General features: G+C 42.6%; 1 protein-coding gene across 1 annotated transcript in view; it reads left to right on the top strand.

Annotated features, from left to right (window-relative positions):
• Window positions 1–14198, top strand: part of LOC118357968 (nitric oxide synthase, brain-like) — a 184878-nt gene that overhangs the window by 157841 nt on the left and 12839 nt on the right. The window contains exons 15-23 of the mRNA XM_052479218.1: window positions 222–326; window positions 509–567; window positions 1044–1160; window positions 1749–1923; window positions 2673–2808; window positions 3065–3143; window positions 4899–5092; window positions 5617–5786; window positions 13722–13932. Of these exons, the coding sequence (XP_052335178.1) occupies window positions 222–326; window positions 509–567; window positions 1044–1160; window positions 1749–1923; window positions 2673–2808; window positions 3065–3143; window positions 4899–5092; window positions 5617–5786; window positions 13722–13932 (1246 nt within the window). The remainder of the gene's footprint in view (window positions 1–221; window positions 327–508; window positions 568–1043; window positions 1161–1748; window positions 1924–2672; window positions 2809–3064; window positions 3144–4898; window positions 5093–5616; window positions 5787–13721; window positions 13933–14198) is intronic.

Genomic DNA, 14198 nt, shown 5'->3' with positions numbered 1-14198 from the left:
AACATAAAAGTCAAGGGGTCTGGATACTTTCCGAAGGCACTATATGACTGTTATTTTTTTGGTATCACTCTTTGAGTATTTTTTGGGTCTTGAATATCTGCCATTTTGTTTTCTGAAAATATGTGTTTTCACTTCATTTCAAAATGACTCTGGTTCACACACATTAAGTGAATGTATGAAATGTGGGCAGCTTTATTGACACACATGTTCCACTACTACAGGTGATGTCAATGGATGAATACGACATGGTGGATCTGGAGCATGAAACACTGGTGTTGGCCGTGACCAGTACATTTGGCAACGGAGATCCACCCGAAAATGGAGAGGTAGGATTGGCCAGTACAGTGTGTTAGCTTGTGTGTGTACCTGCACGTGTGTGCATGCGTGCGGTTGAGTGTGTTTACCTGCGTGTGTGTGTTTAATTCCCACAGCAATGTGCAGCATGTACCATGTATATGTTGTTTAACCTGCAGGCGATAGACTATTGACCATCTTCCTGTTTGTGTAGAAATTTGGAGCTGCCTTGATGGAAATGAGACATCCTACATCCAACACAGAGGACAGAAAGTGAGTTCAACCATCTGGGCCCATTCAACCAGAGAATGTTGACTTGGTACACATCCCAAATGGCACCCTATTCCCTATATAGTGCACTACTTTTGACCAGGGTTCCATGGAGTGGGTAGTGTACTATATAGGGAATAGGGAGCCATTTGGGATGTAATCATGGCTACAGTAAAGGTCACAGACATCCTCATACAGATGGACAGCATTACTCAACACTTAACTGAGATGGGTTTTTTTTGTAGTGAGTGTACTATCTCCTGTCCTTATGCCCTTGAGTAACATACTTAACCCCTAAAATTACTCCACAGATTCTGCACTGCGGCAGGTCTTGTACTCCTCCCAAAATGATGCGTTGTGTCTTGTCTGAAGTCGTTGGGAGGACAGCAGAAGAAAATATTTCTGTCTCTGCAATGGACTAGTGAAGTAGTATTCTATACTGAGTGTACATGCTATCCCTGTATCTGCCTCTCTGTCAGGAGTTACAAGGTCCGTTTCAACAGCGTGTCGTCCTACTCAGACACCCGCAAATCCTCCAGCGACGAACCCGAGCCCAGGGTCAACTTCGAGAGCACCGGACCCCTCGCCAACGTCAGGTACAGTAAGCTAGCCCAACTTTATAATTGGCCGATGTGGGTTGAAGTGCAATCTGATTGTCAAAAAATATTGGTATGGTTAAATTCAAATATATTTTTCGCATTGTGCTGAAACAGATTTGAACTGGTTAACAAAAAACGACAGACTTGTGAGTATAGATGATAGCCAAGCTACGACAGGGAGACAAAGCCCTGAAGAGAACCCAAAGACGTCTTGGACTGCTTATTAAACCTGGGTTTTGATGGCTGCACGGGGGTGGAAATGTCTCCTTTTTACTAACACAGACAGGGGCCATCTGGTGCAAGATAACATAGAAAACATCAGACGAAGTGATAACTCATCCCTTTATACTGCCTGTCTGTATAGTGTTCTGAGAAGACAGAGGGAGGAAGAAATAAGCTCTTTTGAGCAATTCCCTTGTATGGTTGTCTGAATCAAATCAATTTAAACTCTGAGTGTGTGTGTGCCTGTGTGCATCTCTCTTGCAATCTTTCAATCTTTCACTCTTTCTCTCTCTCTCTCTCTCTCTCTCGCTCTCGCTCTCGCTCTCGCTCTCGCTCTCACTCTCTCTCTCTCTTTTTTTCCAGGTTCTCAGTGTTTGGCCTTGGCTCCAGGGCATACCCACACTTCTGTGCTTTTGCCCACGCTGTGGACACGCTGTTCGAGGAGCTGGGGGGGGAGCGCATCCTACGCATGGGGGAGGGAGATGAGCTGTGTGGCCAGGAGGAGTCCTTCAGAAACTGGGCCAAGAAGGTTTTCAAGGTGGGGTGACTGGGGAGTCCTGGGCCAAGACAGTTTTCAAGGAGGTGTAACTGGGGAGTCCTGGGTCAAGAAGGTTTTCAAGGTGGGGTGACTGGGGGGAGTCCTGTACCAAGAAGGTTTTCTAGGTGGGGTGACTGGGGGGGAGTCCTTGACCAAGAAGGTTTTCTAGGTGGGGTGATTGGGGGGAGTCCTTGTGCAGCACGGAACACACTCACTCACACGCATGAAGGCCTACACGTCCACGTGCACACAGGCATGCACACACAGCTCTTTTGAGCAATACCTTTGCATGGTTGTCTGAATGAAATCAAATCAATAGCGGTAATGGTCTTAATAATGGGCTCCACAGAACAATACTTTCGTCAGAGAATTCTGGCACACCTGGTGTGATGTATGACGTGCCTACAGGTGTCTGCATGGTCTGTAGAGTTATGTTCAGTAGTAAATTAGGAACAACCCCGCACACTCTGACAGCGTCTGTTGATTCATGCGTTCTTTGTTGAGCTAATGCTTCAGGCAGCCAGACCTTGACAGTGGGGATGATGATCTTATGTTTATGTGCAGACCAGGAGGTTCATTTCTGCATTTAGTGCATTATTCATCTTTATAAACCGCTCAAAATGCATCTGTAAAAAGCCTTTCAGCTGTGAAAGATAGAGTTCCGAATGTGGTCTAAAATGTGCTGTTAAACAAGCAAAGCTTTGAATACCTGTCCTTATAAACGCCTGTGGTTGTGTCTGTTTGTCAAGGCTGCCTGTGATGTGTTCTGCATCGGTGATGTGAACATCGAGAAGGCACATGATTCTTTGATCAGTAACGATCGTAGCTGGAAGAAGAGCAGGTTCCGCCTCACATACACAGCTGAGGCCCCTGCCCTAACACAAGGTATAAAGGTTTCATTCAAAGCTCTGTCTCACTTTAAACAAAACATAGCTTTAAAAAAATATATAATCTTATGAAGCCTTTATAAACCCTTTATAAGGCCTATATACTTCACAAATTATTCATAAGCAAGTGTCATGATATTTAAAGTGTGGAAAAATGAGTCTATTTATCTGATAAAAGTGAATATGTTACAGTACAGTATAGAATAGCTCAAAAGCTTTCATTGATGAACTTTTGTGAATGTGTCCTTCAACAGCATTATACAGCATCCATAAGAAGAAGGTCTATGGAGCCAAGATCATACAGAGTGAAAACCTCCAGAGTTCGACATCCAAGTGGGTAGATTTTGTTCTCACGGTATTCTATAGCTAGCTCAATAAGTATGTTTTATGATTTTACTCTAGCCTCGCTTGATTGGAGATGCTATAATCCCAAACTGTACAATGTTTACAAACTGTAACTACAAACTAACCCCAAACTCTAGCCACAAACTGTAACGACCAAGTCTAAACCCAAACTCTAACTACAAACTGTACAATGTTTACAAACTATAACTACAAACTCTAACCCCAAACACTAACCCTAAACTGTAACCCCAAACTGTAACCCAAAACTCTATCGCCAAACTCTAACCCCAAACTGTAATGATAAACTCTAACCCCAAACTCTAGCCACAAACTGTAACTACAAACTCTGACCCCAAACTCTAACCACAAACTGTACAACGTTTACAAACTCTAACCCCAAAACTCTAACCCCAAAATCTAACCCTAAACTCTAACCCTGAACTCTAATCCCAAACTCTAGCCCCAAACTCTAGCCCCAAACTCTAGCCCCAAACTCTAGCCCCAAACTGTAACTACAAACTCTAACCTCAAACTCTAACCCTAAACTGGAACCCCAAACTCTAGCCCCAAACTGTAACTACAAACTCTAACCTCAAACTCTAACCCTAAACTGTAACCCCAAACTGTTATGATAAACTCTAACCCCAAACTCTAGCCACAAACTGTAACTACAAACTCTGACCCCAAACTCTAACCACAAACTGTACAATGTTTACAAACTCTAACCCCAAACTCTAACCCCAAACTGTAATTACAAACTCTAACCCCAATCTCTAACTACAAACTCTAACCACAAACTCTAACCTCAAACTCTAGCCACAAACTTTAACCCAAAACTCTAACCCCAAACTCTAACCCCAAATTGTAATTACAAACTCTAACTGCAAACTGTAACTACAAACTCTAACCCCAAATACTAACCCAAAACTCTAACCCCAAACTGTAATTACAAACTCTAACTGCAAACTGTAACTACAAACTCTAACCCCAAACTCTAACCCAAAACTCTAACCCCAAACTGTAATTACAAACTCTAACCCCAAACTCTAACCCTAAACTGTAACTACAAACTCTAACCCCAAACTCTAACCCCAAACTGTAACCCCAAACTCTAACCTCAAACTCTAGCCACAAACTTTAACCCAAAACTCTAACCTCAAACTCTAACCCCAAACTGTAACTACAAACTCTAACCCCAAACTCTAACCCTAAACTGTAACTACAAACTCTAACCCCAAACTGTAACCCCAAACTCTAGCCACAAATTGTAACTACACTCTAACCCCAAACTCTAACCACAAACTGTACAATGTTTACAAACTCTAACCCCAAACTCTAACCCAAAACTCTAACCCCAAACTCTAACCCCAAACTGTATTTACAAACTCTAACCCCAAACTATAACCTTAAACTGTAACTACAAACTCTACCCCCATACTGTAACAACAAACTCTAACCCCAAACTCTAGCCACAAACTGTACACTGTTTACAAACTCTAACCCCAAACTCTAATTCCAAACTCTAACTACAAACTCTAACCCCAAACTCTAGTCACAAACTCTAACCACAAACTATTACTACAAACTCTAACCCCAAACTCTAACCACAAACTGTAACCCAAAACTGTAACCCAAACTCTAGCCACAAACTCTAACCCCGAACTCTAGTCACAAACTCTAACCACAACTGTAACCACAAACTGTAACCACCAACTGTAACCACAGTTCTGAATCCCCTAGCAGTCGCTCCACCATATTTGTTAGACTCCACACAAATAACGAGGACAGACTGGCGTACCAGCCCGGCGACCATCTGGGCATCTTCCCTGGCAACCATGAGGACCTGATTACGGCCCTCATTGAGAAACTAGAGGACGGTCCACCTGTCAATCAAATCGTTAAGGTGGAGTTCCTGGAAGAGAGGAACACAGCACTGGGTTAGTAGAACTCTATGTTATGTATATAACTTGTATTTAGGAAGCCCTCCATGCTCTTCATTCAATATTAGACAATAAAGAACAAACAGAGTTTGATATTGGATATGCAGGTCTTATTAGGAGGATTTATGGTGGTTTACATTATGCACAGTGTACAGTATACTTGACTATTTAATGCTCAAATACTTAATTTTTTTAAAGCAGTGCTTAACATTTTACACTGGCATTCACAAGTCATGTAGGCTACTCATACATCATGCTATTGTGGTGTTATATTATTGATGCACAAGAATAAATACTGAACTTGTTCTAAGGGGGCGGAAGGAAGCCTAGCGGTTAAGAGCGTTAGGCCAGTAACTGAAACGTCACTGGTTTGAATCCCAGAGCCAACTAGGTGAAGAAAAACAACAACATTTGATATGCCCTTGAGCAAGGCACTCAACCAAACATAATTGCTCCTGTATGTCGCTCTTGATAAGAGTGTCCATCAAATGTACTTTTGTGCTTGTTTTCTCCATCTGAAGGTGTGATCAGTAACTGGCTGGAGGAACCTCGGTTCCCCCCTTGCACCATCTACCAGGCCTTCCAGTACTTCCTTGATATCACCACGCCCCCCAGCCCAGTCCTGCTACAGCAGTTTGCCTCCCTGGCCACTAACGACAAGCAGAGGAAGAAGCTAGAGACCCTCAGTAAGGTAATGAACGGTTCTAACCATATAGTCTGTATGTTTCACCGTATGTACAGATGTAGGATCTTAATTTGACTCGTATTGTCACAGCAAAATAATCCTGCAGCAACAAGATTTGAATGTCTAGTCCATAATGTTGTATGATCGGTGGTTAGGCTATTAGCTGGCTAAAAGTAGACTACATGAAAAGTGCAATACTGTTAATATAACCGTGGGTTTTTGTGGGTTTTCAATTAATTTATATAAATCACAAAGCACAGCAATAAAAGAGTGGTCAAATGAAGATCCTATGTACCTTATATCCTTGAGTGTTACTCAGTATGTTAAAAGGTCCACCAGTCGATCCTCCAGAGTCAAGGGGTCGCCTTTGCAATGTACTCCTACAATCTGCAACGTTCAAAGCAGAAAATGCTTTAAAAGGCTCCTAAAGTTTGTAATCAGAGTCATCATGCCCATAGGGGGGCACAGGGGCATGTGTCCCCTCATATTTGTCCTGTTTAAAAAATAAATAACAAATCTGTAATACTACAAGCTACCTAGCAATTTTATGAATTTGGCTTTAGCCCAGATAGGTTCCCAATCTCCTAACCTTATAACTAGCTAGCAAGAGTAGCTAGCTTGTCTAATTATCTTAGCTGGAATGTCTGCTGGCAACGTTAGAATATAGAAAAGCAAGCAATAACTAAATGTACTGAATAAGACTCACATTCCTTTCAATATTTTACCCAGATTTTAGCAGAGATGCAGAGAAGCATATTTAGTTCCTTTAAAAAATAACCATCAGTCAGGAGCATACAGACAGCTCAAGAGGTATGCTTTAATATGCCGAAAAAATTACTTTAGATATATATATATATTATTTATTTTTTTACATAGAATTAAGCATAATGATTATGGCTTTAGATTGCAGGAATAAGGTGTTTCAGGTATTTGAAAAATTCAAAATTCTCCAATTTATGGACAGGAGGCATAGCCCTCCTCCACACCACCCCAAGCCATCCTCACATACTTTGTGCCCCCTCAGATTTTTGGTGTGAATGATACTCCTGTTTGTAATTCCCAGTTTAAAATGTCAGACTTGACTTGATTGGCCCTAAAGAAAAATGTATCAACACCTACAAAAATGTAAATTAAAGCTAGAATCCTTAATTAAAACAATAACAAAGCGGCCACCCTGCCTCTGTTTTGGTAAAAAGCTGAGAGAGGGCCTGAAGAAATGTAACCACTCTCAACTTCATAGAGACGGGTATGGATGCGAGGACTGACTATCTATGATATCAAAATCATAGTGTTAACCATGGCCTATATTCAAGCTGTATTGCTGAAGTTAGAAATGTTAAGGTATTTTCCTCATTTCCTATTGGACATTACCTTTCACACTGGAAAGCTGAATATCCGTTATAAGGAATATCCGTTATACGGATTGAATAGAGCCCAATGATTTGAAGCTATACTGTGTTTATTTACGTTTACATTGTTACAAACATTGGAGTAAACAAGCTTATATTTTGGGTTCTGATGTGGTTAGACAGTTGAACTGAGCTCATGAGGCATTTATTTGTAAGATCCCACAGTTGATAGTGCATGTCAGAGCAAAAAACCAAGCCATGAGGTTGAAGGAATTGTCTGTAGAGCTCTGAGACAGGATTACGTCGAGGCACAGATATGGGAAAGGGTACCAAAAAATGTCTGCAGCATTGAAGGTCCCCAAGAATAAAGTGGAAACTTTCCAGATGGACACCCATATCTGCAGCACTCCACCAATCAGGCTTTTATGGTAGAGTGGCCAGATGGAAGCCACTCCTCAGTAAAAGGCACATGACAGCCCACTTGGAGTTTGCTAAAAGGCCCCTAAAGACTCTCAGACCATGAGAAACAAGATTCTCTGGTCTGATGAAAACAAGATTGAACTCTTTGGCCTGAATGCCAAGCGTAACGTCTGGAGGAAACATAGCACCATCCCTACAGTGAACCATGGTGGTGGCAGATTCATACTGTGGGGATGTTTTTCAGTGGCAGGGACTGGGAGACTAGTCAGGATCGAGGGAAAGATGAACGGAGTGAAGTACAGAGAGATCCATGATGACAACCTGCTCCAGAGCGCTCAGGATCTCAGACTGGGACGAAGGTTAACCTTTCAACAAGAGATCAATCCAATGTCTCTGAATGTCCTTGAGTGACCCAGCCAGAGCCCGGACTTGAACATCTCTGGAGAGACCAGAAAATAGATGTGCAGAAATGCTCCCCATCCAACCTGACAGAGCTTGAGAGTATCTGCAGGGAAGAATGGGAGAAACTCCCTAAATACATGGGTGCCAAGCTTGTAGCGCCACACCCAAGAAGACTTGAGGCTGTAATTGCTGCCTAAGGTGCTTCAACAAAGTATTGAGTAAAGGGTCTGAATAGTTTTGAAAAAACAGTTATTGTTTTGTCATTATGGAGTAGATTGTGTGTAGATTTCCCTGCTGTGGGAAACTGGTCAAATTAGACAGTTCATTTTTATCTGAAGAAATTCAGTGCTAGGAAGACCCTGGTACATTGCATTTTTGTAGGTCCATTGTGATTTTATGTTTAATAATGCACAGGATAGAATAACACAACATGTTTATATTTGAAGTAGCAGACACTTTTAACTCAAAGTGACTTACTGTACAGTGAGTGCATTTCACTATGTGTGACCCCAGTGGGAATTGAACCCACAACTTTGGTATTGGTAGCACTGTGCTTTAACCAACCCATGACTCTGGTGTTACTAGCACTATGCGTTAACCAACCCATGACTCTGGTGTTACTAGCACTATGCTTTAACCAACCCATGACTCTGGTGTTACCAACACTATACTTTAACCAACCCATGACTCTGGTGTTACCAACCCATGACTCTGGTGTTACCAACACTATGCTTTAACCAACCCATGACTCTGGTGTTACCATCACTATGCTTTAACCAACCCATGACTCTGGTGTTACCAGCACTATGCTTTAACCAACCCATGACTCTGGTGTTACCAACCCATGACTCTGGTGTTACCAACACTATGCTTTAACCAACCCATGACTCTGGTGTTACCATCACTATGCTTTAACCAACCTATGACTCTGGTGTTACCAACACTATGCTTTAACCAACCCATGACTCTGGTGTTACCATCACTATGCTTTAACCAACCCATGACTCTGGTGTTACTAGCACTATGCTTTAACCAACCCATGACTCTGGTGTTACTAGCACTATGCTTTAACCAACCCATGACTCTGGTGTTACCAACACTATACTTTAACCAACCCATGACTCTGGTGTTACCAACCCATGACTCTGGTGTTACCATCACTATGCTTTAACCAACCCATGACTCTGGTGTTACTAGCACTATGCTTTAACCAACCCATGACTCTGGTGTTACTAGCACTATGCTTTAACCAACCCATGACTCTGGTGTTACCAACACTATTTTAACCAACCCATGACTCTGGTGTTACCAGCACTATGCTTTAACCAACCCATGACTCTGGTGTTACCAACACTATGCTTTAACCAACCCATGACTCTGGTGTTACCATCACTATGCTTTAACCAACCCATGACTCTGGTGTTACCAGCACTATGCTTTAACCAACCCATGACTCTGGTGTTACCAACCCATGACTCTGGTGTTACCAACACTATGCTTTAACCAACCCATGACTCTGGTGTTACCATCACTATGCTTTAACCAACCTATGACTCTGGTGTTACCATCACTATGCTTTAACCAACCCATGACTCTGGTGTTACCAACACTATGCTTTAACCAACCCATGACTCTGGTGTTACCATCACTATGCTTTAACCAACCCATGACTCTGGTGTTACCAGCACTATGCTTTAACCAACCCATGACTCTGGTGTTACCAGCACTATGCTTTAACCAACCCATGACTCTGGTGTTACCAAACCATGACTCTGGTGTTACCAACACTATGCTTTAACCAACCCATGACTCTGGTGTTACCATCACTATGCTTTAACCAACCCATGACTCTGGTGTTACCAACACTATGCTTTAACCAACCCATGACTCGACTCTGGTGTTACCAACACCATGCTTTAACCAACCCATGACTCGACTCTGGTGTTACCAAGACTATGCTTTAACCAACCCATGACTCTGGTGTTACTAGCACTATGCTTTAACCAACCCATGACTCTAGTGTTACCAACACTATCCTTTAACCAACCCATGACTCTGGTGTTACCATCACTATGCTTTAACCAACCCATGACTCTGGTGTTACTAGCACTATGCTTTAACCAACCCATGACTCTAGTGTTACCAACACTATACTTTAACCAACCCATTACTCTGGTGTTACCATTTACATTACATTTAAGTCATTTAGCAGACGTTACCAGCACTATACTTTAACCAACCCATGACTCTGTTGTTACCAACACTATACTTTAACCAACCCATGACTCTGGTGTTACCAGCACTATACTTTAACCAACCCATGACTCTGGTGTTATCAGCACTATACTTTAACCAACCCATGACTCTGTTGTTACCAACACTATGCTTTAACCAACCCATGACTCTGGTGTTACCAACACTATGCTTTAACCAACCCATGACTCTGGTGTTACCATCACTATGCTTTAACCAACCCATGACTCTGGTGTTACCAGCACTATGCTTTAACCAACCCATGACTCTGGTGTTACCAGCACTATGCTTTAACCAACCCATGACTCTGGTGTTACCAACCCATGACTCTGGTGTTACCAACACTATGCTTTAACCAACCCATGACTCTGGTGTTACCATCACTATGCTTTAACCAACCCATGACTCTGGTGTTACCAACACTATGCTTTAACCAACCCATGACTCTGGTGTTACCAACACTATGCTTTAACCAACCCATGACTCTGGTGTTACCATCACTATGCTTTAACCAACCCATGACTCTGGTGTTACCAGCACTATGCTTTAACCAACCCATGACTCTGGTGTTACCAAACCATGACTCTGGTGTTACCAACACTATGCTTTAACCAACCCATGACTCTGGTGTTACCATCACTATGCTTTAACCAACCCATGACTCGACTCTGGTGTTACCAACACTATGCTTTAACCAACCCATGACTCGACTCTGGTGTTACCAAGACTATGCTTTAACCAACCCATGACTCTGGTGTTACCAGCACTATGCTTTAACCAACCCATGACTCTGGTGTTACCAGCACTATGCTTTAACCAACCCATGACTCTGGTGTTACCAGCACTATGCTTTAACCAACCCATGACTCTAGTGTTACCAACACTATACTTTAACCAACCCATTACTCTGGTGTTACCAGCACTATACTTTAACCAACCCATGACTCTGGTGTTGCCAGCACTATACTTTAACCAACCCATGACTCTGTTGTTACCAACACTATACTTTAACCAACCCATGACTCTGGTGTTACCAGCACTATACTTTAACCAACCCATGACTCTGGTGTTACCAGCACTATACTTTAACCAACCCATGACTCTGGTGTTACCAGCACTATACTTTAACCAACCCATGACTCTGTTGTTACCAACACTATACTTTAACCAACCCATGACTCTGGTGTTACCATCACAATACTTTAACCAACCCATGACTCTGGTGTTACCAGCACTATACTTTAACGAACTGAGCCACAAAGGACTGCTAAGGTAATTAATTTGATTAGTATTCATTAGATCCTTCAAGCGTTTTATGCCTTTGTTCACAGACAGTGAGCACAGTAAACAGAGGTACAAATACTTGTTGGGAAGGTGGAAATAAAAGCATCATCTTGGTTTTTACGTCTTGCTTTATTGTTATGCGAATTATTCAACCCCAAAATGCAAACCTTTTGAATGTCTCCCTGTTGAATGTGTTCTTCTTGTCAACACAGTAGCTGGGAATTTCCACTTTATCGCAAAACGGAGGCACCCTGTGCTCAAGGCACAATTGACCCGTGTATTCAATATGTTTACCACAAAAAGACATGAATGCCTTCCTCTACATGATTGAAAACCATTTTGAAGCACTTTGCGCTTGTTGAAAATAACCTTAGAGTAGACAAGTTTTAGCTTTCACAGACGCCATATAATTTAAGCCCTGCGCCCGGTAACCCTCAGACACATTTTCTCCCCATACAGAGACTCCCACAGTTCAAAAACGTCAATTTTGGTGAATGTCTTAAAACATTATGTTGTTCAGGCCAGGTGAGTGAGTGCCTCACTCTTTGTGGTTCAACTCACTCTAAAAAAAACAAAGAGGGAAAAAAGAGAAACATTGAAATAAAAAACAGACATCAAGCCACAGTGGGATCTTCAGCTACCCGCTATCCTTGCTATTTTTCCTTGTCCCAGTTGACCTGCGTGACTTCCCGTGTCTGTGGCTTACACAAGGTACTCAGGCTCCGGCTGTTCTTCAAGCATTTTTATTTCTACTTTGCACATTCTTCCATTGCAAAACTACCATTCCAGTGTTTTACTTGCTATATTGTATTTACTTTGCCACCATGGCCTTTTTTGCCTTTACCTCCCTTCTCACCTCATTTGCTCACATTGTATATAGACTTGTTTATACTGTATTATTGACTGTATGTTTGTTTTACTCCATGTGTAACTCTGTGTCGTTGTATCTGTCGAACTGCTTTGCTTTATCTTGGCCAGGTCGCAATTGTAAATGAGAACTTGTTCTCAACTTGCCTACCTGGTTAAATAAAGGTGAAAAAAAAATATATATATATATATATTTAAAAAGCTGCATTGTTGGTTAAGGGCTTGTCAGTAAGCATTTCACTGTAAGGTCTACTACACCTTTTCTATTTGGCGCATGTGACAAATAACATTTAATTTGATTTGAAGTTTAGATAATGACTGAAGCCGGAAAGCCCAAAATATGTCAAAAGTCAATCATACATAATGTCATCATCACATCAGGAGATTGTTGTGAGTTGTCTGACTTAAATATGTGTCTCACCTCTTATCTTCTCCACCAGGTGTGTGGAGTTGGAGAAACATTCATAATAACTCATTTTCTCTGAAGCAATACATTTTCTTTAGCATGGCTCCTTATATATTGAATGCATATTACATTAACATACCTCTTCTTCACCTCTCTCCTTTCCTTTCCTACTTCTCTCCTCTCCTTTCCTACTCTCCTCTCCAACTCCTCTCCTCAACCTCTCTACTCTCCTCTCCTTTTCTACTCCTCTCCTCCACCTCTCTACTCTCCTCTCCTTTTCCACTCCTCTCCTCCTCTCCTTTCCTACTCTCCTCTCCAACTCCTCTTCTCCAACTCCTCTCCTCCACCTCTCTACTCTCCTCTCCTTTTCTACTCCTCTCCTCCTCTCCTTTCCTACTCTCCTCTCCAACTCTTCTTCTCCAACTCCTCTCCTCCACCTCTCTACTCTCCTTTTCTACTCCTCTCCTCTCCTCCACCTCTCTACTCTCCTCTCCTTTTCCACTCCTCTCCTCCTCTCCTTTCCTACTCTCCTCTCCAACTCCTCTTCTCCAACTCCTCTCCTCCACGTCTCTACTCTCCTCTCCTTTTCTACTCCTCTCCTCCTCTCCTTTCCTACTCTCCTCTCCAACTCCTCTTCTCCAACTCCTCTCCTCCACCTCTCTACTCTCCTCTCCTTTTCTACTCCTCTCCTCCATCTTTCTCCTCTCCTACTCCTCTCCTCCACCTCTCTACTCTCCTCTCCTTTTCTACTCCTCTCCTCCATCTTTCTCCTCTCCTCCTCTCCTCCATCTTTCTCCTCTCCTACTCCTCTCCTCCATCTTTCTCCTCTCCTACTCCTCTCCTCCACCTCTCTCCTCTCCTTTCCTACTCTTCTCCTCCACCTCTCTCCTTTTCCACTCCTCTGCTCCATCTCTCTCCTCTCCACCTCTCTCCTCTCCTTTCCTACTCCTCTCCTCTCAGGGCTTGCAGGAGTATGAGAAGTGGAAGTGGTATAACAACCCAACCATGGTGGAGGTGTTGGATGAGTTTCCCTCCATCCAAATGCCCTCTACCCTGCTGTTAACCCAGCTACCCCTGCTCCAGCCCAGATACTATTCTATCAGCTCCTCACCAGACGTCCACCCAGGGGAGATTCACCTCACCGTAGCCGTAGTGTCATACAAAACCAGGGGTAAGGGCTGGGCACTAGGCTGTGTTGGGTTTACGGGAGCAGGATGAAGTTCCCTCATAGACACTGATCTAGTCAGTTTTACATGTTCCTAGTCTTTTCAGCGTGGTTATGGCATGAGGCTCTACAACACTAGAGGTAAGGGCTGTCGCTAGGTTACGAGGTGTTTACAAGTGTAATGTTACCCCTAGACACTAATCTAAGGTTATTTCCCCTACATATGGTAAAGGTTATGATTTCTCAGAGATGAATTTGTATGTGCGCGCAAT

Source organism: Oncorhynchus keta, chromosome 25, assembly GCF_023373465.1.
Source record: "Oncorhynchus keta strain PuntledgeMale-10-30-2019 chromosome 25, Oket_V2, whole genome shotgun sequence".
NCBI lineage: Eukaryota > Metazoa > Chordata > Actinopteri > Salmoniformes > Salmonidae > Oncorhynchus > Oncorhynchus keta.
Note: the sequence above shows the minus strand (reverse complement) of the source record. Positions and strands in the feature narration are given on the sequence as shown.